The sequence below is a fragment of the Chinchilla lanigera genome, unplaced genomic scaffold (genome assembly GCF_000276665.1).
Source record: "Chinchilla lanigera isolate Chin_1 unplaced genomic scaffold, ChiLan1.0 scaffold00095, whole genome shotgun sequence".
Classification (NCBI taxonomy): Eukaryota; Metazoa; Chordata; class Mammalia; order Rodentia; family Chinchillidae; genus Chinchilla; species Chinchilla lanigera.
Genome location: NW_004955496.1, coordinates 4,523,829 through 4,548,632, shown reverse-complemented (window position 1 = coordinate 4,548,632; position 24,804 = coordinate 4,523,829). Strand labels below are relative to the sequence as shown.

The 24,804-nt window shown below is 37.2% G+C and overlaps 1 protein-coding gene across 1 annotated transcript in view; it reads right to left on the bottom strand.

Annotated features, from left to right (window-relative positions):
• Positions 1-1,961: 1,961 nt before the first annotated feature.
• The window catches only part of Cxxc4 (CXXC finger protein 4), a 23,645-nt gene continuing 802 nt past the window's right edge, over positions 1,962-24,804 (bottom strand). Inside the window, exons 2-3 of the mRNA XM_013505373.1 lie at positions 24,238-24,793; positions 1,962-5,930 (exon numbers count right to left, since the gene is read on the bottom strand). Coding sequence (XP_013360827.1) covers positions 5,886-5,930; positions 24,238-24,793 — 601 coding nt within the window. The 3' untranslated portion in view covers positions 1,962-5,885. The remainder of the gene's footprint in view (positions 5,931-24,237; positions 24,794-24,804) is intronic.

Below are 24,804 nucleotides of genomic sequence, written 5' to 3'. Positions count from 1 at the left end.
ACATATGCATGCATACACTGATGCAATATAGTTATAAAAAATTATTAAGCAACTCATAGAAAAAGTGTTTAAAAGAGACAGTGATGTATGTTGTATGCTTTTTCAACTACATAATTTATGGTTGTAACAAAGGTTAAATAGTACAATTAAAATGTTTTTCTTTACTAGCCTTTCATTCCAACTATGAAGTTTTCCTGAAACCATAGAATTTTAAATAGATCCCTTTTCACAAATTGTAAACAGAAGATAGTAATTCAAAGTCTACAGAATCTTCTGCCATCTAACAAAGAAGTCCTAAAGTTCAGTGTGTTCCAAAAATGCTGTACAAAGGTTAGACGTTAAAGTAGCTTTAACAGTAGTGTTCTTGAACACTGCTTTCAGTCTGTAAAATTATAATACCTGTAAAACAATGATTTTGTTATGTTTAACACAATGTAAGAAAAGCAAGGTTGATTAAAAAGGTTATTTGCTTGGTAGTTCATTTTATATAGAATGAAATAAATAAGCATTAACTAAAAACTGGCCAAAAAATCTGATTTGTAATGGACATCAGGATAGACCTCAAGCCAAAATATGAAAATGAAAAAACAGAAACAGAATTTTCTAATAAAGAATTTTAAAATGTTATATATATAACGATGTTTATGTAGTGTATTCAAATATAGCCTTAAATTTATATTGTGTTTACTCCAAATAACATGTTTTTCTCCATCAAAAAAATATATGAAAGAGAAGAGTGGAGGGAAGTGGAAAGTTATTTCTGCATAAAACACAGAAGCAAAAAATATTACCGATTAACTAACTTGAAAGAAAGTTATGCTACTTGTGCAGAAACCTTATAAAATATCTGGCTCAGTGTCTAAATAAATTATACACATTCCCTTTCTTCTTTCCAATTTTTTGGTTTGTTCAAATATTGTTGAACAATTATCCTCCTATAATTACATACAAACCTCCAGATATTTGTATCACTGACAATTTTGAGAAAGCACCATTTATGAAAATCCAATTTAATATATTTAACATATTATTACTGCTTACTCTAAAATATAATAAAGAAGCATAGTGACTTACCTGAGAAATTATTGAGTATTTAGTAGTTCAAATAACTCAAGTTACTACATTCTTCTTTTTCCTTCTACACAATCCAGTTCTGTGCCTGCCCCAGGTAACTTATGTTTGCAATACTATACTAACAGGCCACGTGGCAATATTTAATACATTTATAAAAATTGAATATGGTGCTGTGTTCTACAGACACAAATACTCTTTGAATTCTATGAAGTCTCATGCTTGTAACCACACCAAGGATTTCCAAATTTTAGAAATCATGTTCTACACTGTTTGTAGTTTATAAGGCATCAAAGAATTAGACCCTTGTAGTAAGAAGTAGTGAAATAAATGTTAAGCACATTCACCACCAAGTAATAAGCAGTATCAGTGGACCACACTTTTCATAACTGAAAAAGTAACATGATAAAAATTTCATGTCAGAGGGCTGCAGGAAGTGGCTGAGGCAGAATCCCAGAGTCACACAATCCTTCACAAACATGAATATCCCCAAGCGTCAGTGCCACACCTCTTGTGGCACAGGAGCGCCTGTGGTCTTTTCTCCTGCCAGGTGCAAGATGGAACAGGGAGGACCCAGGCTGGCATGCACTCAGTTCTTCCTCAACTTAGCACACCTTTGAAAGTTTCCAACAAAAAGATATCCTTTAGAAATGCACAACGATCGTGTTCTTCTTTTTTCCTTTCTTTATATGAGAAAAATATATGTAAAGAAAAACAAAAGTGAGCATCACTGTCATATTTATGAAAGCTTTATACACACCATTCCTTCCACGGACAGAAAGGGAAATGGAGAATTATAAACTTTTTTGATAAAAAAAAAAAATTAGATTTTTCAGGATCATATGTTCACTCCTTAAAATCCCACAAATAAAAGCTTGTACATGGAAAAGTAGAGATACTTTGAATACTAAAAATCTTTATTCAACAACACAGAAATTTCACAAAAACAACTTTACTGGGCAAATTGAAGTGATTTTTAAAGTTTTTTTTTTTTTTTTTTTTTTACAGTTTTGTACATGCCCCATAAGTGATTTTCTTCAATAAATACACTGTTTTCCAAACGGCTTTTTAAATAATTGCACAAGCATACATACATCGTACACAAATTTCTATTAAAAAAATTTAATAGATAACTGCACAGTTCAGAATAGGAAACATTGTGAAAGGAGTACATTTTGTGGCCCATGTTCCTGATATATCTCTATTTTGTGATTGTGAAAATGGAATCTCTCTCAATACAGTAGTTGCCTTTTATTCACTAGGAATACAGATCTCAGTGTGAAATGCCAAATTTAATAAAAACAAAATCCAAAACATTTAGCTGTTACATGGAAACCAACTGTTTGATATCACTGTGAATTTAACCATGATCAAAGACCCACTACAGCTTTCTGCTGAACATATTTGACCCTGAATAGTGTGTTCATTTAACTGCTTTCCTTTCTTCATTATTTGATTACAGACACTAACAGTTTAAAGACTTTATATGCTTTAGCATTAATTGCGTATCTTACATGCCAGGGGTTCTGAATGGAAGGAAAGAAATATTTCTTTCTTTCAGTGATTACTTCATATTAATTCACAAAAAGCCTGTCATCTCTTGCTCTCTGTAAATGCGTTTAGAGGAAAGAAGTTGTTGGAAATTAAGCAAGAGGAGACATTATTATTTTGCTTATACTAGAGGAAGACCGTTCCTATGTTCTCACCCAAGGATGGATACCTTAGTGCTTTGTGGATGTGCCTCTGTTTCTACACAGACTGGGAGGATCCATGAGAAAACCACTCTGGCCTGAAACCTTGGAAAGAGGTCGATTTATTTATGATATTCTTTGATGTAGTGTACTTGGTGGCAGCTGCAAAAGACAAGTTCCCATCACACTCTACATCAACACCCCAGGGATTCTCCATGGTTTTCCCACATGGTGCTTCTCCTCAAGAAGACCAGACCCTGGGAGTATGGACCACTCTTGCCAAGTTTTTCAGTGAACCTACTATGGGATGGTTAAGGTGTGCAGATGGCCCACACAATCTATATTCTGATCACTATATTCAGACTTTTCTTGATACTGAATATCCAACATAGAGAGGAATTATTAAAAGTTACATTCTATTGGTGTTTTAGAATACTGAAAAATGTCACCTTTCAAACCATTACCCTGAAGTTATACTGATCTGTCTTACAAGTTCTGAATGAGTGGGCACATGGAGAAGAAAACCAGAGAGTCCAGAAGAGTAATATCCTTTTTAAACACTGCCAGTGAGAACTTTATGTGTGTGCTCTACATTCTATAGAGTTTAAACAAAAACATAAAAAGTGGGTGGTATAAAAGAACAATATCAAGAATAAAAACATCAGGGAATTTTTAAAAAGCTACGCCATTCCATTTCAGTAATCAACAGGTGTTCTTTCATTTAAAAATTGAGTTGACATGAAAAGCCCCACATTTTACAATATACAGGTTCATTAGTTCCTTTAAAAAGCAAACAAACAGAAACACATCAACACATGCAATCCCAGAATGTATTTCAGACAGTCAGTCCATGGCTATGTGATCTTTATGATACTGTAGGTCTCCCGTACCGGAATAGAAGTGTATTTTGTTTCTATAATAATCATCATTTTACAGAAAGCAAGTCAACCTTCCCATTCAAGTGTGAAAGTAAGTTTTCATTTGTAATTAGGTGGCTAAATGGTAAACAAAAATAGTGTAATATAAAATAAAAATGGAGCAAGAAAGAACACAAGTGGCTGTCATTGGTCCTACAGCAGAAAGAGAAATTTTAACTAGAAATGCTCAAGTACATAAACATCAAGTAGAAAGCAACTTCAAAATTAACATACAGTACATTTGAGCTTATGGTGATTTAATTTCCTTCTCTGAGCATAGACAGGTGTGGGACCATCACAGCAGACTGCAGCCTGGTGCACAAGGCCAGGCAAGTCACACTTGTCTGGTGTAATGGCATTTGTATACACCTTGTCCTCCTTCCCCCAAGGACTCTAATGAGGAAGTGCTCCTTCTGCCTTTTAAAATTCTTTTCCACCATATCATTTCCCATTCAAAACTACAGCCATAGTTTTAAAAATATTCGCTTGCTAGGTTCTTCAAAATTTTACACTTGTAGCATTTCACTGTGCTCCCACTCTGTCACAGGTTACAATTCTTCTCCAGATCTATTGTGCTAATCAATTTTGACAGGTTCCTGGGTACAGTGGGCTCCAATAACTGGCTGGTGGTAAAGAACTCGGGAGTTGTAGTAACATGGCAACTCTGATGGTCCATGTGTTTTCACTCAAATATGTTTTATTCCAGAAACTGAAAAGTATATTTTTAGCCTAGCCAAAATATAAAATAACATTAAATTAACATAGCATGTGTCCTAATGGAACAGCCCTAAGAATCCTGTCATAAGAAAACCAAAGCCTACTATAAAAGGTGGCCCAGGTTCTATGAAAAATTATTCCCTTTGATTATGGACAGGAAAGGAGCTATGGTGCACTTATGAAATTGCAGGTTGGGGCCCTGCCTTCCCCAAAACAAAAGCACTGAGTGGGAAGAGCAGGACTGGGAGCCATGGGACATTCTAGGGGAAGACCAGGTATCCAACTGGGAGGCTACAAGGAAGGAAGGTACAGAGACAAAATGCCTCATTTTGATGAACATGTTTAATTTTTTAACTTAAAAATATACCCAGCCCCGCCTAAAGACAGGCCTCAATGTATTCAAGTATTAAAACTACCCAGTTAACATCATACATAGAATTAAAACATTTGGATACTTTTTTTTTTTTTAATTTTTCCTACCAAAAGAAAAATCAACAACAAAGAAATAAAAAATTTACACAGCCCATGTTCGGCTGGGAAAAAAAATCAGTAATGGATTTCTTCCCCTAAAATCTGATAACTAATTTTTTTTTTAGCCTAGAAACATCATTTTGTTTGATTAAAGAAATTATACAACTGATTCTGCATTTTCCAACTACTCTGAGTACTCCGCCTTACAATGGGACCCAAGTCAAGTCAACTACACTAAGAATCTGGGAGGTACACCCTTCTGTACAGCTCGTTTGTAAGCAATGCAAGTGCATAACTTCTACTCTAATATAGTGCTCAAAGGATTAAGTGAAACTTTCATAACATCTTCCCCTCTTAGAACCACACAACTGGAGGTAATTGCTGGATGCATGGTTATCTTTTTGTCTTGTAAAATTTAACATCAAGTCTCCAGGGAAAGATGCATGGCCAAACAGCACCAGCATAGTTGCTGCTGCTTCTAGATACAACTGGCAAAAAATATTTAAAGCTAAAATTTATTGCTCCAGATTTGACTCGCAGAACCATACTGTTGTGTATAAACTGTTAATCTCCATAGATGCTCAGACGTGATTGTCTCCTTGTGCCTAAACACACAAAATACAAGCTGCTATCTGTACAGTTTACAGTACTGAAACACATATATTTGAAAATGAAGTATAGATATGTACTTTGCAAAGATACATGATTTTACAGCAGGGGTTTACCCAAACTTATTTTTTTACAGCCACTTTCAAAATAGACAACAACTTCACTAGAATAGCTAAATTACATCAAAGAATCCATGTACTGAAAGCAAATAGACTGGCCGATTCCCCAAGATCCCACATTATTTTTGTCTTTTTTCTTTTCTTTTCCATTTTTTTGAAGAAACCCCTATACATAAAATGAAAATAATTTCTGGATATTTTCTTCAATGGTGGACTAAGCAGTTTCTTAAAACAAGACATGAGTTTGCCCTTCATTTCCAAATGCCTTGAAAATAAGATCTACTACTGCTTTAAAAGAACCATCGGAATGCTTCAGCGCTGGGAACAGGTGTTCTCTATAAAAAAAAGAGCAAGAAAACAAGTTAAGCTTTCCTTCTATGCCAGTGTGAAATAAGATTTTTCTCCTTTATACTTCAGCAATAGGTTTAGTCAGCAATATACAACATAATGACTTGTATGTTTCAACAGCTAATTAAAAAATGCTCAATCTTAAAACATTATGAGAATTAGAATATTATATTTAATGCTATTTGAATATAGTGATTAAAACATATTGGCCTTAAAAATATAGGAAATACAACCTATTATATGTGTAACAATCAAAATACAGGGAGGGTTCCAGCTCCTAACCAACAGAGGGAAGACCGACAAGCACGGGTACTTAAATCTCTGTCTGCTGGCTAGGTGCCTAGGTCACTTGGAGAGAGCTGTCTTGGTGCCAGAGTAACACAAGTGTAGACAGCACAATTTCACCGTGCGACAGGAAAGGATTCACTTTTGCTAGTTCACTTTCTCCATTAATCACTTTGATGATGAATCATTTATTTGGTTCTCTATTTCAAAACACATACCGATTTTGCATGTACTCTTTAATGTGAGACATATCTCAGTTAAAGTGACTGCCAGGAAGTACTCTAACCATACTACCAAAGATGGATCCAAAAACTAAGCTCAAGTTTGACCACTGTTTTTAAGTACAAAATCATAAAATATACGTGCACATGAAAGCTACGGAAGGCTGATGAAAGAATTCAGTGAAGTAACTTCTTTATTCTGGAGAATCTCTTTTATGACAGAATAACAATAAATATCACATCAATACTCCCTGAGTCACTTACCAAATACTAAAATGCTGAATATATTCCTATAATCTAATGATAAAACATAACTATTTTAAAGTGAGCCTAGATTGTCGATAAATTAATAAGTATGAAGCAAACTGATACTAATCAATGATACTCAGTGGAACATAACTTTTTTAGCATAAATGATACTAAGTAGAACATAACTTTTTTAGCATAAATACTCAATAGAACATAACTTTTCAGCAAAAATATTACAAATGATTTTCAAAAGGAGAAAAGCATCAAGTAATTCTTGTAACAATAGGCTTATCTCTACCTTGAAGTTGGTTTTTGTTAAGTAAATGGAAGTTAATGTTCAAATTTTTCTATTCATTAATATTCCAATACTTCCCTATACCATATTCTTCTTTAAAGTGGCTCCTCCTGTTCTACTGCATGTGTTCTAACAGTGTACATAAAATAACCATGTGATTAGTGAAGATATACCAGAAACAACAAACTAAGAGTATATTTTCCTAAAGAGAGAAATTAAAGTTGATTTTAGTCCTTAGACCAATCCAACAAGTTCACATAGAATCTAAGTTGGTTGTTAAAAATATGTATGTTGGGCATGTTGGCACATGCCTGTAATCCCAGCACTTTGGGAGGCTGAGGCAGGAGGATCACAAATTTAAGCCTAGTCTAGACAATTTATGGACTTGTCTGAACTCAAAATAAAAAGGTGTGCCTCAAAATAAAAAGTATTAAAAGGGGCTCAGAATCTAGCTTAGTGAAAAGGCCTTGCACTCAAATGCCAGTATTGCAAATAAATAAATATGAGTATACAACTGATACATTAAATCAATGTTGCTAAATACCGAATATGTACACAAAATTATATGAATACATTTATATACATATGTGCACTTGTTAATAAACCTTGCTAGTAACATTTGAATTTCATATTTTGGGAAATACATGAAAAACTCTATCACAGTGCTCTAATATGTGGGGCTGCTTTTATTTACTTTCCCACACATGAGTTATTTGCTTGGTATTCTCCTATTGCAATAATGTCATATAAAAATAAAAGTGTACTAATTGACTAAGATGTCAATCCAAAATTTAGATGAATAAAATAATCAATTTGGAAAAGAAACCTATTTTTTACTATCACTCGTATAAAAAAATTTACAAACTGTCCTCATAAGCAACAATAAATTTCAATGTGGATGCACTAAGAACAAATTAATATGCTATAATTAATCTAAACCAAGTTTGCATAAAGGTATAAACAAAAAATTCATTTGTGAAGTGTCTTATCAAAACACAAGGCCTGCTGTTCTCATAAAAGTAGTACTGATTTTGTTAATATTTTACTCTTCGTCTTTAAAAGTTAATCCAATTTCTTCTTTCCAGTCCACTACGCATATCTGGACCTCCAACAATGGATTTGGTTGGAGATAAACACCTTTTACTTCTTTCCAAGGTTAACTTTTGAATAATAAATGTAGTACATATATACCCTGATTACACAATCATTAAAGGAACTCTATAAAGTGATAAGAAACATGCCATCCTAATACCCACCCTTCACACATACATGCGGTAAACGAAAACTTCAAAGTTTACACCAGCTGCTAACTTGCATGGCTAATGCCAACTCAGAATAAATTTTATATAAGTATGCATATTTGTATAAACATAGTGATTTTCAACCAGAAAAATTAGATCCAAGTATATCCACACAATTATAGATCTATGGTTACAGATACACATATGAAAAGTAAATATGTGCATATATAGTCATGTATATACACATTGTGTGTATATGTATAACACAGGGGTGCCAATTTATTTTCCAGTGCCAACTGGAAACAAGATTATAAATATATACTTATGTAATCTCGTATCTTGATAAACAGATATGTTTACAAAGATAAACAGAAAAAGTATATGGAGTTCATTTTAAAAATGAGACAATGTCTTTGTGTCTTAGATACACTTTTAATATCTTTTCTAAGTTTTTGTTCTTATGTCCCTTTTTATCCACTCAAATTTTAAAATTTTAATATTTATTCAATTTTTATAGACAATATTTTGAAAATGGAAGCTTACAAAATGCTACCTGTGATCAAAAGTCATTTTCGTCAGAAAAAGATAAACACTTTCAATGCTTGCTAGCACTAAAAATTAATCAAACAAAGCCAAAGCGTCAGAAAAGCATGGATCATCTCTATTTGTACCGTCTGTCGTGAACCCACATCACAGCGACACTATTTTGCGATACTCCTGCGCACTGTGAGGCAGTGAGGCAGTGAGGCAAGTCTACAGCGTCCCCTGGACAGAAACATTCGAGCACCTCACTGCAAGACAAGTGAGCGGGAAAGCAGTGCAGCACATTTTAAAATTTTTTTCCTTATAGGAAGATCTCTGAGGTCAGGAAACATAAAAATAATTAGTTGAGAATTCCCCTAAAATATGTGAGAAAAATTAGGAAAACTACTAGTGCATTAATTGGAATAAATTATCAAGGTACTCACCAGAAATTTGTAATAAGGTTTCTATAACAGTTTTCTTTCAGGGTTTAAAAAATTAGTAAACTCTTTTGTGTCTTAGGAGCTGCAGGGAAGCGCTGTGTATCTAACCTGCAGCCGCATTTCCAGCAGAGTCAGGAGACAGGTACTGAGGCCTGGGCCGAGTTCTTTAATGACTAGCAGGGTGAAGCTATAGTTTCCCTGGGTGAAGAACTTGGCTGAATTACAGGTTTCTGACAAGTCTGTGCAAATTTGGGCACACATCTTCACTAATTCGCTCCACTAATGAGGGTCTCTTTGGAAGAGGATTATCCTAAAGGGTTTGGGGGCTCAGCTCACCAAAGTGGGGTATCAGATGCCCTCAGTGGCTTCCTTAGGTTATAAACAGTGGGGGTCCCAGCTGGGGAATCTTACTCTTGATGAGATTACAGTGCCTTTCTGGTTCTCGGGGGACAGTTATCCTGAGTGACAGGACAGCAGGATTCCGCTGACGGCAGAGGGGGATGGGACAGAGGTGAGGACTTAGTGGTTGCTGGAACTCGGGCCTTATGGGGCCAGATCCACAGCTCCTTCAGTTCCCACTAGGCCTTCTGCCTTCCCCACCCCCAAGAGCCTTTTAGGGCAAGGAAATTTGCTCCATAAAACAGTACATTCGAAGCCCAAGTGCATTTCTATTTACTGAAAACACACAATAATTATTGTATCTGCCAGAAACATTTCAGTTTTTGTTTCTGTTAAATCAGCGGTGGAGAAATAATCAGCCAGACTAAAATAATTAAGGATCCCAAAAGCTGCCACTGTAACAATCTGAAAATGCTTCTGTTTTAGGTTCCTGCTAAGAAACCACGTGGATGGTAGTATCTTCAGGTTAAGCATACATCTACCAGGTATTCTTAGAAATATGTCAAGTTTAATAAAAACTCAGCTCCTGAGAGCTGAAAATGGGGACATTTTTAACTCTGTGCAAATGAGGATAGGTGAATCGGCCATTCACATGAAGAAGCAATATGCAAATGCGGCAGTATTCACGACACTACTCAGGAAACTGATGGCTTTTAATGCAGTTTGACTTGAGGTTTCAAGGAGCAAGTAAAGATAAAGCAAGTAAAGATAAAGTAAAGATAAGTAAAGATAAAGATAAGTCTTGGTGCTGACGATGTTTACCTCCAAATGCATACATTTTAAATTGAGACAATGACTATGATATTAGACATTTCCATAAAGTTAAATATTATCTTTCCAGTGTCTGTTCATACTTTCTTTTTTTGTTGTTTTGTTTTGTTTTGTTTTGTTTTGAGACAGTGTCTAAATTGTTAAGTTGCCCAGGCTGGACTCACACTTTGTGTCCTCATGTCTCAGCTTGCCAGGTGCTGGGATTACAGGTGTGCACCATCACACCCACCAAGACATATACTTCTAATCCAAATCTTTCAGTGATTCCTCAAGACCTTTGGCTACTGGGAAATGGGCTGCCTCTCAAACAATGCTTTCCCAGTGAAAGGTAATAATGGAAACCATTACTCTTACACGAATCAAAACATAATTTCCTCTCATCCTGTTTACTGATAAAAAATTCAAGTCAATTACTCATCTTCTGATTCCCATATAACAATGTGAAGTAAGATTTTTTCTCCAAACCAAATTAAAACAATCTCAAGCCATAGTTAGCCAATACAGCCTAGTGTAAGATCTTTTGAAATAGTATTTTCACTGTGAGGAATCCCATATCAAGTTTCTGACCTCTAAGCATGGAAGACCTTGCAATTGGAAACACTCACTGTATCTGAGTTTTCCGTTCCACACTAGAATTTGGAGACTTAAATGAATCATGAAAATACTTAGAAACAAAATAGGAAATTATGTTTTGATTAGTGGAAGAATAATGAGACCTCCACCTACTAACTTTCACTGGGAAATCACAGGAGTAGAAATCAATCTTGTTGCATAGAATTGCGAAGGCTTAGTGAGTCACCAAATGTTCTTGATTAGAAACTATCTGAGCAAATATTGGAAAGATGTACTTAAGTTTAGTTACAGAAATTGCTCATGTCACAATCATGATCTCAATTTAGGTGACAAAGAAATATTGTTAATAAATATGACAAATGATAATAACAGGCTCCATTGTTTTCTGTAGCTATTCAGTTAAATGTGTTTTGTAGCTACTTACAAAGCTTTCAAACCTTGGGATTTGGGGGATGAAAAAAAGCAAAAATTTCTAGTAGGAAGAAAACTATTTTTGTTTTCTTACTTTGGCTTTTTAAAAAATGCTAAAACAACATTACATATATAATGTAATTTGATTTGATTTTCTTACTGGCAAAATTTCAAAACCTACTTGGGGACATAATATATTGTTACACACATAGTGTTGTATGAGTATACACACTAGTACTGATTAATACACATGAATACAAATATTTGAATAACTGTCAATTATGGTATAAAGTGAAACCTAGCAAAGATGAGCACCTGCCCAAAAGGTGTTAGCAAAAAATGTTTCTACATTCTACTTTTAAATAATATATTATAAAAATCATAGGCTACTAGGTTAGCATAGGTAAACAGGAGAAAAATATTAATTTGTAATAAATGTTCATCATACAGGCCAATAATTTACTGCTATTATAAACTGAAGCAACTTTATGTTGATAGTACTACCTCATTTGAAATTAGTTGAATACAGATATATACTCTTTCTAATTTTTAAATTACACCTTCTTCTGCTATACTGTAATACATCTGTATCATGTGAGATATATACGTATGTACATATATACATTTATACAAATATGAGTATCAGATTGAATTTTCTCATCATTCACATCCAGTTATCAAATAGCTTTATGTCTGTGGTATAATGAAAGCTTTTTGGCCACTATCCAGATGTAAGTTAAAAACAATAATCAATATCACTACCTGGACTACTAGATCCTTTTCTAGAGGGGAAAAGCACTCAGTAAATAATGTTTATGACTCAATTTATGGAGTCTCTAAATATGATTATAAGGCGCATTCCAGGGTTTTGGTTTCCAAGTTGACATTTGTGGCCAGGGTTCCTCTGATTAATGGTGGAGAAGCAGTGACGGCCTTTCCACTACTATTGATCCTCTGCTCCTGCTCCTCTTCCTGCTGTGTGAGTCTCCTTTCTCTCCTACACCGCCATCATCACCCTCTCCACCACCACCACACCATAACTCTAGCTGGTGAACCCAACTAACTGGTCAAAAGAAAGGCTCATTCATAAATCATGTTGTGAAAACACTAAGTCCATATGGTAATAGAAAGCAACTGCCCAAAGTTGCACTTATGTCAGAGCTAGGAAGAGGACAGGGTAACACCATGACTCTCTGGTCCAGGGGTGACAAAAAATGACACCCATTTTGCTCCCAGTATCAAGTAGAACCATTTTCTTCAGGCAAATCTCTGGATTAATGTTATGTCTAATTATATTTCCACTGAAGTGGATAAAAATACTTCAAACAGCATCATTCAAACAAATAGGCAAATTTATTTTAGTATAAGGGGATATGTTAGTGCTTAAAATGTTCTTGGGCATAAAAATAAACTATAATATCATTGTACACTGGTAAGCAGAACGAGGAAAGTGCTCAATGATCTACAAATTAAAAGGGTATTTTTCTTTCTTTTACTTTTTGTGGTACTGGGGATCAAACTTAGGGCTTTGGGCTTGCCAGGCAGGCACTTGTGCCACTGAGCTATATCCCCAGCCCCAAAGGGGTGTTTTTCAAAAATGATTTTATAGAATATTTTAATTCCATGTATGAGAGGGAGTGTAAAAGGTAAAAGCAAACTATAGACTTAAAAACAAAAATTACATTTAAGAAAAGCTACAGGACTTTTTCCAGAATGATTAAATGATATTTTTTATTTACATGTGTTTACATTTATATTTCATGTGCATATCTACACATATAAATATATTTGGTCATAGAACCTGAATATGTACACGTGTGTGTGTATATGACTATATGTACATATGTAAAAGGGTAATAATCTTGCCTCAAAGTCACGTTTGTAATTCCTAATTAATGCAAGGATACCTCTAGATGAGATCATTGCTAATTAGCTGTTGAAAAATAAGACAAAACTATTTGACAGTTTTGGAAATTTTGGTCACAGTCAGTAAACCACATCAATTTTATTGCTCCTTTGTTGAGAGAAGAAATATTCTTCTAAAATATGAGGAAATGAGAAGGCGCTTAAAGAACTATTAAGAGGTGTTGTTTAACCTATCAGAGTGGGGGGCTGCAAGTGTCTAATTTTTATCAAAATAAAGTATAATAGTCAACCTAAAATCTATAATCAGCTGAAGTCATGGTGCTCCTCTTTACTACAGACCTAAAATTTGAGAAATATTTATTTTTATATAAAAGTGAAAAAATAGTTGAATAGGAAATGCTCTCTGAAGTTAAGTTGAGTAGGACTTTGGTTTTGTAGTCACTAAACTTCATTTTGATCAGAATCCTTTCTGATAAACATTCAATGACTGAGATAGACCTGACCTAGAAACCCCTGTGTATTTTATGTTCACTGACAGGGTAAGAGGTATTTAGAGGACATTAATCCCAAACTTCCCACTAATTAGATGTTATCATCAAAATGACACCCTAGGTTAAAACTATACTTCTAAGAATAACATGTAGCTTCTGAGTCTGTCTTTCTCTACCTTTTCTTCATTTTCTCACCCCTCTCTCAACTGGTAAGGAGAAAGAGGGAAGCCTTCAATGATCTACAAATTAAAAAGGTGTTTCTTAGTGATTAAATTGCCACCACCCAGAAATGCTCCAATTCACAGAGGTGCTGACTTTGCCTTTTTGTTCTTTTTTCCTTAACACTTCTTTTAAATAACAAAATTTAAAGTCGACTATGAATTTCATTTATCAAATTTTTTACATATTTCTTTGCTCTATAGAAATATACTTTGGTTTCTCTGCCCTCATTAAGACATTAGACACTATTAATCTTTCCCCTCTATCATGGTATGAACACACCACGTGCCAGAACAAATCTTTAAGAGCTGGATCCTAAATTATCTCCAGGAAAGTTGCATGAACTATTTCTTTGTCTGTACTCCCAAGTGTCCCATCTTTGTGGAAACACAGCTGCATTTCACATAGTTAACTCTCAAAGCACATGTCCATCCTGTTTTCAAAGCACAGGATTTATAAAAATGTAATGATTAATATTCATCATTGTTTTAGAATCTTCTTTATATGTTAAATTCTGTGTTTCCCAGGAAATTGTCCTTATAACTACTTAGGGTTACAGTAGTATTTTTGAACAGTTTGTTGTTTATAAGTGCTGGGTGGTCTCTAGATACACATCATACATTTTGAGGATTAGTTATCTAATCTTGGTCTTCCTGTGTTTCTAATTGCAGACATGAGAGTTACTGTTAAGGAGATATTTAAACAAAGAAAAGGGGGAGAAAAGCAGTTAATCTTCCCCAAACTAGTTTTTCCACTATAGTAAATGAAAAAAAGCAGTGCTAGTAGGCCTTATTAATGATAGTTTTCCATGAATTTGAGGCACTAATACCACTGACTTCATATATAAACCAGACTCAAGACTAACCTGAAACTTGCCAATTCTTTCTGCCAACATACTCTTTTCCAATTTACCATATGTCTATAGCAATCTTATAATCTGCTGTAGATCTTTCCTTCCTTCCTCTTCCTTCCTTCCTTCCTTCCTTCCTTCCTTCCTTCCTTCCTTCCTTCCTTCCTTCCTTCTCTTCCTTCCTTCTCTTCCTTCCCTCCCTTCCTCCCTCCTCCCTCTTTCCTTCCCTCATTCTTTCTTATTTCCTTTTCTTCTTTGTTCCAATATAGGTCTTTCCCTGACTCAGGTAAAACAAACATTTCCAGTGGTCTGTAAAATATGCCTAGAAATACGGCAACTAAACAATATCACATCACAGTACCACAGGAGGTAGTAAGGGTAGAGGTCATAACAATCTGTGTTTTTGTTGTTGTTTTGTTTTGTTTTGAGACAGGGCCTCACTACACAGGTCAGGCTGGTCTTGAGCTTACTCATGTAATTTACTCATGAACTTATGTAACCCATGCTAGCCTCCAACTCGCAGTGATCCTTCTGCCTCAGCCTCCTGAGTGCTGTACTTGCAGGCATGCACCACCATGCCCAGTTTCTAAGGCTTTTAAATAGGCATGAGATTGCTACAAGTTTTCAAAAAAAAAAAAATCATTCTAAATTTGTCCATTTCTTGGACTGGGAGTTGAAAAATATGAACATGGAATAAATACTTAAAATTTGGATAAAGGACTAAGACCTAGAGTTGGGAAATTACAAGGGTACTGGAAAAGGCAATTAGGAATAAAGAAAGTGGTGGCTTCCTCAGCCAGTGTGCATATGTGTATGTGTATATGTATACATCCACAGAACTTACAAGTCTTAGAAGATAGTAGATCTTGCCTAAAGCTTTGTTTAATTGAATTTAGTTTATCAAGGATTTGCTATGTTCTTAGCAACACCATGCATTTATGAATACACTGCATAAGTATAGACCTTCTTAGAAGTAAAGAGACATTATTTACAGAAATATTTTTAAATGCTACTCCTTATTGTGTTAGCAATATCCAAATTTCTTTCCTCACTACACACAACTAGAAACATATTTTATACAACAGCTCAGTACATCCAAATGCACACCATGGAGACAGCTTTGCAGCACCACGTGACTCACACAGCCTTCACTCCACTTCCTACGAACCATGGCCGGCAGCCGACACATCAGCTTTGCGGACCCTAAGGACTGTCACCTGCAGCTCAAACAACACGCTGAACACCATAAAAACTTAGTGCACCTCTATATCCTACAGAGTCCTCTTATTCATTTCTTCATCACATGAAGAAATTTAATCTACTTCACAATGAATCTGAGTACATACAGCAGTTGTACAGGGAAGATAGCATTTATTACCGGAGGGATGGAAACAAGCCAGTATTCTCTACTTTGTTTTTCATGGGCGAGAAAATAAGCACAAGACATTTAATGTGTAAGAGAAGATTCCAGCCTTTCTCATTTCTCACCCATCTACACCTCATTATAGCCTCTTTCCTTACTCTTGACTCCATTAAAATCATCACTTACCTCACACAACTTACAAGAAAGAACATTCTCCTTAGAAAAGTCATTCCTCAGCACAATTATTTCCCTACCACTGTTTCACCATCACTAATTAGCACCATTTCCATGCAATTAAATTTATAATATATTCTTTTGAAAATTTATGTCACCCCTTCCCACTAGGTAAAGTTTTGGAGAAAATACATCTTTTGCAGCATTTGCCAGATTTGCTGAAATCCACGGAAAAGTCTGTCACTTCCCCTGATCTATAAACATATATCTTTTTCCTTCTTGTCCCACTTGACCTCTATCCTTTTGACGCTGCTATCAATCATCCAGTCGTGGTTCAGGGCGTTGAGCAAGAAATAGCACTTTCAGCACACTTTTCTCCATAGTTCAACACTTTTCTGTACTTTCTCAAGAATGTCCTCTAAGCTATGAATTTAAATGCAGATGAGACATAAATGGGATCCCATTTTCTACCCATCTTGGAGGTCTCTTTCAGTTACACTCTGAAGTCATTCTACCAACTGTTTCAAAGAAGAAAAAAAAAATCAGCTAGGACACAATCAGTGTTTCGTTATCTCTAATTCATCTTTCACTTCACTCCACTTAAGCCCCAGATCTGATTCAAACAAAATGTACTGAGTCAAGTCATGAAGAAATCACCTTCCTTCTTTTTTATATTTTCCACTTTGTGCAAAATTTCTGTAACTGATAAAAGAAAGGAGGCTCCCATAGCTCATCTTAACAAAGGCCCTTCTAGGCTCTGCACGGCCTCCTAGTTCAAGTCCTTCTTTCTCCTTTGTTCTCAACCTCTGTTGGTTAGTGTTCCACATGTTTCAGGAACTTACCACTATTTTTTTCCCATAAGAACAGAAACCTATGCTATCACTGCTTAATAACCCTCTTCATTTCACAAATACTCTCTTATGGAAAATGAAAAAAACATCTACATAGTCATTTCTCAAACTATATTTACCTGCTTTACTTCCTGTCTCCCTCCACATATACTCTACATTTCCCAACTTTTGAACATTTGTTGAATATTTTCATTATTTCCATTATTTGTCAAGTATGTTCCCCAAGAAGAATGGATGAGAAGGGTTTAACCATTTCTTTCTTATCATTACTCTCCTGATGTCACTAACTCACACTCAGAATAACTCCCTGTTTCTGTCCAAAGACAGAACACAGCAGCTAACTGCAGATTCTGGGATGGTGAAGGGGGACAGTGCAGACCACAGAGACAAAGGCACAGCTACTGAAGGACACTGAGTGTGGAGTTGAGGTAAGAAGGGAAGAGAGAGCCCTGAACCACAGGGACAGGCTCACCTCCTGACCTGCTCCACCAAACACTGTTGTCCGCCTCCTTGGGCATCTGACAACACCAGTACGGGAAAAGGAAACAGCTATCAGGTTTATCTGTTTGCAAGTGAACTCAGCAAACCTTTGCCAAACTGGGTGATGACAACAAATATTCAGAAAACTTTCATCACAATGTAGTCTACCTGAGCTCTAACTTCTGAGAACCACAGGCAGCCTATTGGTTTGGATTTTCTGGAGATATAGTTGTTTTGAGATATTCTTCATGACTTTAAAATAAGACTGAGAGTTTATATCACATCTTTCAATTGGCAAAGAACATTATCCTTCATGTAATATTAAAAAGTTGTAGAACACATTGATATCTTACACCATCTTATTGATGAGGGGGTAAAGTTTGGTTGATGTTCCTCACATTCCTCAACTGGCAAATGACTTGAGACTAATGTTTTCTTCCACAATCTCTTCCTTATCCCTGTGGCCACATGGCCCCAAATATACATTGTAAATAATACAATGAAAATCCAAGAAACTGAAAGCACATTTCCTCAGCATAAGTTATATATGATTTTACATCAGTCAAAGAAATACACCTGATATGAGCTTTTGAAACAGTAATGTTTGCTTCACCTTAATCCGGTAAGACTTGTAACATGAAGGAGGCCATATATTAAGAAAAACAAAAATTTCAGTGAGCTTAATCTCATGTCTATGTATGCATTCTTATTCTTACGCGCTTAAATTAAGAAAAGGCCTAGAAGTTTCACAGGGGAAAAATACTTCTCAAAATGTTTGAGTACAAGTTCACAAGCCTGAGGGGATATTTTACCCCTGCAGAGCTAAGTTTGCAACATCATTAAATAGCTGTGGTGCTCAAGTATGGTGCCACGTGACTCCATAAACAACAGAAAACATGCGATGCTGGGTGGAAGGGGCGTCTCCACTACCCCGCGGAAAAGCTCCATTTCTGGACTAAGGTTCCCACGTGCTGGAATGCGAACCCTGGAGGATGGACTCACTCTGTACTCTCCCACACTGTTCGGAAACTCCTCAGGATAACAGTGTCAGGCCAGGTGAAGAAGTGCAAGCATAGGTAGAAACAGAGGCACACATGAAGCGGCAAACCTGTGCGCACGCACAATCCTCAGCATTTATAAAATGCAAACAATACTTTCTTGAAAACAAGTTTTTATAAAAATTGGTGTTACGCTAGTGTGCCAATTCTTCAGCCAAGAGCATCTGATTAATGACTGCAAAACATACTCTAAATACGCACTAAAGACTTTTCCCACATATTTCTGTTTCATTCTTGCTTTTATAGAATTGAAAAAGAAATAGTCCTTTCTTCAATTTATATATTGACTTTTAAACAATTTTTAAATTCAATATATTACTCTAGCCAGATATGTCTACACAAGAACGCAAATTCGTATTCAGTATTTTGTTTAACAGATGTAAAAATAAGTGCAAGAAACTAAAGCATGTCCACTTCTGTGAAATTGAAGGTGAGATTTTTAAAAACTTTTCAAAGCAAAATTAAAGTAAATTGTTTCCTGATAAAAGTGAACTACATATTCAGGCAAACTGACTAAGTAAAATTGATTTTGGAGGATTTCTTAGAAATATAACTTCAACCTGGTAAATACTCAAATAGGGGGAGTTTAACTTCCTGTCAAAAAAATGGGGGGTGTTTCCAGAATTCCAATTCATGTATTCTGTTTCCATACTGGTGAAACATGCTGTAAGTGGAGAACAGGTAGATGAGGTACCTCTTCTTTCTGTACACCTTATAATGGTCCTCCAGACTCTTTTATTAAATCAATCTGTGAGTCTATGCAAAATTTAACTATTCACCTGGAAACACAGGTAGCTGAGACTACCCAAAATGTACAGCAGTGCTTCAGCAATGTTTCATTAAAAACTTCAAAAGTCAAATAACTTTTTTACCTTCATCACCAGATACACTTTCTCTCCTTAGCAAAAGATTTTTATGCAACCCAATTGAAATCTGAAGTTCAATATTATTTAATTTATATTTATTGGCCTTTTGATAGTGCTTTGTTTGATGACAGTTGAATTTCAAACAATTATTCATATAATTTGCAAATGGATTTTGATGGCTTGTCTCTTCCTCATCATTCCCTGAAAGACTGCACAGATTTTACATGATGTTTGGATAGACGAAGCAGCAACTGGTTTCATTTATGGATTATTAAAACTGTATACTTTTTAAAAATCCTTTTATTTTTAATTGACAGATAAAATTGTATGTATTCACCATGTACAACTTATATGACAACTTAAAGTCCCGTGGATTAAACTGAGTGATGGGAAGGGAACATTACTAGACTTGTATCACTATTCAATACTTTGGCCACAAACATGTTGTGTGGCTCTTGTTAAAACTGAATCTTTGAGGTTTTTCTCTCATTGTTTATAAACTTAGAATCCTTTTCTTGTATTATGTGCATGTTACATTGTAATGATGTCATACTATAATTTTGTTTGACTTTTGTTGAGACAGGATCTGGCTAAGTTGTCTAGTCTGGACTTGAATTTGCAGTCCTCCTGCCTCAGTCTCCTCTTACCTATACATTTGCAATTGGCATTTCTTACTGGTCCAGGCTAAAAATTCATTTTTAATTATGACATAAATGACAAACTGGAGAATGTTTCAATTAAAGATATGAATTATTTATATTTTACCCATGTATTTTGTAAAAGTAACCAAACTTCAAAAACTTCTGACATGTTCAATTACAAACTAATTTTACTGACTCTGAATTTGAGTGTCACACCTATTTTATGTGTGGCCTTCAAGTGAATTTCCTCTGGAGGCACATGTCACTTTCCTGTAAAATTTGCAGGGGGCGTTCTGTCTATATGTGTGGTGAGGGCTCTAAGAACCTAGCATATGTATGAAATATGCGCCCCCGCCCAGAAAAATCCACTGTTCTGAACCAGTTTATCAAGTTTGGGACAGTAACTGAGTGTTATTCATCAATCCCTTAGAAGGTCAACCTAACTGTGGAAAAATCATTGTTAGTCAGACATTCAGTAGATAAATTTTTAAAAGAACAAAAAGTGAGGAAAGAAACTGATTTTCCAATTTCTGAATCTCTTGCCTATAAAGAGGTGAGGGTGTGACTTGTGCAGGCTGCTCCAGAGGCCGGGCTTCCTAAATAGATTCCATAAATCAACTAATGGGAGGGAAACTAGATCTGTGTGGTCCTTAATGCTGTCCTGCTGAGATCAATCCTGCCACCTGATCAGTGTTCAGGGACTGAGGCTGGGGCTGCCCGCAGGACAGCTGCATCCCTTCAGCTACAGCTGACTGGGATATTCTGAAAAGTTAGAGCTTTTTATCAGAATTCTAACTGCTGTGCATAATAAAATGGAAAGATTCCTTTCCCAAAGAACAAAGTGCTATTATGCAATTCAGTGTCACAAGGATCCGCACACATACATAATCACGTTTCTTAAAATATCTGGAAATTTACTACTGACCACTGAGGATATAAGTTTTTAAAATAAGTTTCTACCCAGGGGCACACAGTGTCTGAAACAACTGCTTTCAACAAGTGGTGGCTATTTTTAATACAGTAATTTACTACATGTTCAGTGGCTTATTGCCAACATACAGTGCAGGGAATCACAGAAAACTAACCTATTAATGTACCTTATCACAGTGAAAACTTTTCAAGGGTGACTCTGCAAACACATTGCTAGTGCAATAAAAGATGCTGTTAAAGTTGACTAATGTAGAATTAAAATAGTTTTAAACAGTAGAGGAGAAGTTCTAAACATAAATCTGGACAAGAATCCCAACATCTCTGTGAATCTGTCCTAATCCACTGTATTCACCCTGAACAAATCTGCTGCTGCTGCTCTGTCTTTGAGATGGGAACAAGCCAAGGGCAGATGGGCACATGGGGCTTGCAGTGGTGACTAAGACTATAATTCATGGTTGTGATCCAAAGGTGAACTGCTGCCCATCACTTCATGTCAACAAACATAAGCTACAGAATCTACACCTGACTTCCCCAGCCATGGCCATGTTGAGTCCCCAAATCACAACCCTTAGAAAGCTATCCACTCAATCTCCAACACACCTGCCCAGGTAATGATGGACCAAAGCCAGCTTGCCACTGACCCACAACCCATGTTCCCCTTTCACTCCACCACTACTTACATGTGAGTTGAAAACAGTCGTGCTATCCATCATCACCTTTTAATGACCTAGATAGAATCCTAGACAATTTTTTAAAATCACCTTTTTGTTTCTTTCCATCAAATAGTATTCCACCAATAATCTTAGCCTTCTACGATAGTCCACAGTCTTCCTATACCTGATAAGAAGTCATCTTCACTTGGGACATTTCTTTTTCTAGCAAGACAGGGTCTTGCTATATATCCAGGCTGGCCTTAAACTCTCTATGCAGCCCATGCTGGCCTGGAACTAGGTGATCCTCCCGCCTCAGCCTCACAAGTATTGGGATTACAGGTCTGCAACACACCCAGCTAGCAGAACTACTTGAGATATCTATAAATGGGCAAATTTCCTTTCTTTCCTAGCCATATCCCACTTTTTGAAGAGCAACAAAACTTTTGTGCATGATAATTTTCATAAAGGAAGAGAATATAATTCTATGATATTTCACAATCTTTCAAAATGCCGAAGAAATTTAAATATCACATCAAGCACATGGGAAATTATCAAAAGAGAATGTATGAAATGTGTTTAGACTAACACATCAACAGAGAAATGTCTGCAGAGAACCTACTCATATCCAGCTCCCGCAGAGTGGTTGCTTAGTAAATCAGAATTACTCCATGGCCCTGACCCACTACAGAACACAATCTGGAGTCCAGACAGTGCCCTGAACCTAAGAGCAGCAGAAAATTTATAGCTCTGTAGACCACATTTCAAGAGAGAAAACGTCACCTGATCCTTACCAACTGAGCACTAATAGGAAACTTCAATATGAACTGGATTTTAATTTTCATAGCCTTCCAAACTTAGAGAACTTACAGTAAATGAATCCAGAAAAGAGTTCACCTAAGAATATATGTGAACTCACACTGTGGTGACTATGACTTTTTCTCCAACAGAGTTATCAAAGAAAAGAACCATGCTGCAATGAAGTTAAACTTTCCACAAAGAAGTAATAGGAGGAATGAATGCAGTGTTTTAATGAAACTGGTCATAATCACTCACGGTAGCCACATAATATTGAATTTCTGAATCCCAAAGTACGATCTGCTTTGATTTGTACTAACAACAACAAAAATCTGTATTTTCTACGTGCTCAGACCAGCAACAAAGGATTTAAAGCTTAACTTTATTCTTTTAGTGACCACTTCCAGTTATTTATAGAGCAAGCATCTCCAAGTAGTGCTTATAATTTGTGAGAGGATGTATAGGTACTTTTCCTGTGAGAACTCTCACCCTACAACCTGGTCCTTAGAATCCTCAAATTCCCACACCTACAGCCTCAGGTATACATGAATGTCCAACCTCCTACTCTTTAAATGTTACCAAGGGCCTAACTAGAATTACTTGTCCATACTTCTCAGTCCATTGCTAAAACCATTTGCCAGCAATTTTCTATTTCTTCTTTTTGTTTTGGAAGATACCACATGCACCTTTCACCAAATGCATCAACCTCTACATTTAACATAATTAAAATCTAGTTTAAAATTTGGTGCCCATCCATACAGTGTGTTTTAAGGGCAGGTATAAGTAAACCAAACTATCACTGGCCATATAAAGTATCAATCAAACCTGTGCTTGCTGTATACGGCAATTTTGTAACCCCAAAATGGTTACTTTGTTAAATACAGAACCCAAGTAAAATACTTTGTTTCCTTGTTGGAACTGAGTTTCAGGAAACATTCATTTCTAAAACTACGAAACAGGTTTTTAAAATACAAACCTTATCGCCTGTCCCCAAACGAACTGGCTGGATTTTCGCTTCTTAAAAAAAATTCTCTATAATTTCTCCTTAAAAATTGCTGATGGCCTTTGGCTTTCTACACTATATTTGCTTTGTCAAAAAATACCAGATGAGTGGGCAAAAAATAAAATAGGACACAGAGACAGTCTCCTGCAGAGGAGAAAGGAAAAGCCCCTTTTGAATCACACACAAGCTTGTGTGCCACCATCTGTGTCCTCCCTGTCAGACCTGGGCCTCCACTTCCTTAGCCAGTGAACTTACATAGCATGTGAGGCATCCAACGCTTGCACATTTTTTTTAACACAGGGAGGGGCACTGGAACAAGCAAGAGGCAGCACTGGCCCGGCTGCCTGTGATGCGCTGTCGTTCTCTGAACCATTGCACTGCACCCCGCGGGGACACCGGGAGGGGGCCGCCCGCCCAGCCCCGCCCCGCCCCGCCCCGCAGGAGGGCGGTGTCGCGCGTGTAGCTCTGAGGGTGGCACTGCCGAGCCCCAGGCTGCCCCCCTAGCGCCTCCTACAACCTGAACACCGTGGCCTCCGCCAAGGGGCGCTGAGCCCAGAAGTCGGGCAGGAAGCCCTGCAGGGCCGGGGGGCGGGGGGCCAGCATAGGAGGGGGGTCGCGGGGAGCAAGAAACCCTCTCCTCTGACCTCCAGCGCCGCGCCGGGCTTCTTCTTGAGCTCCTCGCACTTCCTGAACTTGCAGATCTGGTGTCCCGTTTTGCGGTTCCTGCAGCTGCTGCACACGCCGCAGTTGATGAGGCGCTTGCAGGGCACGCACACCCCGCAGCGCTTCCGCTTCTTCTTGGCGGGGTTGGCGCCGCCCGCGCCGCCCGAGGACGCGGGCGATGACGCTGGGTGGCTCTGAGGGCAGTCCGCCAGGTTGGCGATCTGGAAGGCGCTGTCCGACACGGCGGCCGAGGCGGCGGCCGGCGAGTGCAGCGCGGTCATCACGATGACGCCGGGCGGCAGCGACAGCCCGCCGAGCGCGGGGATGGCGGAGAAGGTGCCCACGCGCTCGGGCAGGTTCATGAGCTCTGCCTCGGCCGCGCCACACTTGAGCTTGTTCATGCACTCACCCGCCAGCGGCCGGCAGTGCTCAGGCGCCAGCGGCGACAGGAAGTTCGAGTTGGCCATCTGCAGCGCGGGCTCGGGCGGCGCCGCCTTGGCCAGCCGCTGGGGGTCGCCGCGGGGGTGCGCGCTGGTCCTGCCCCCCGC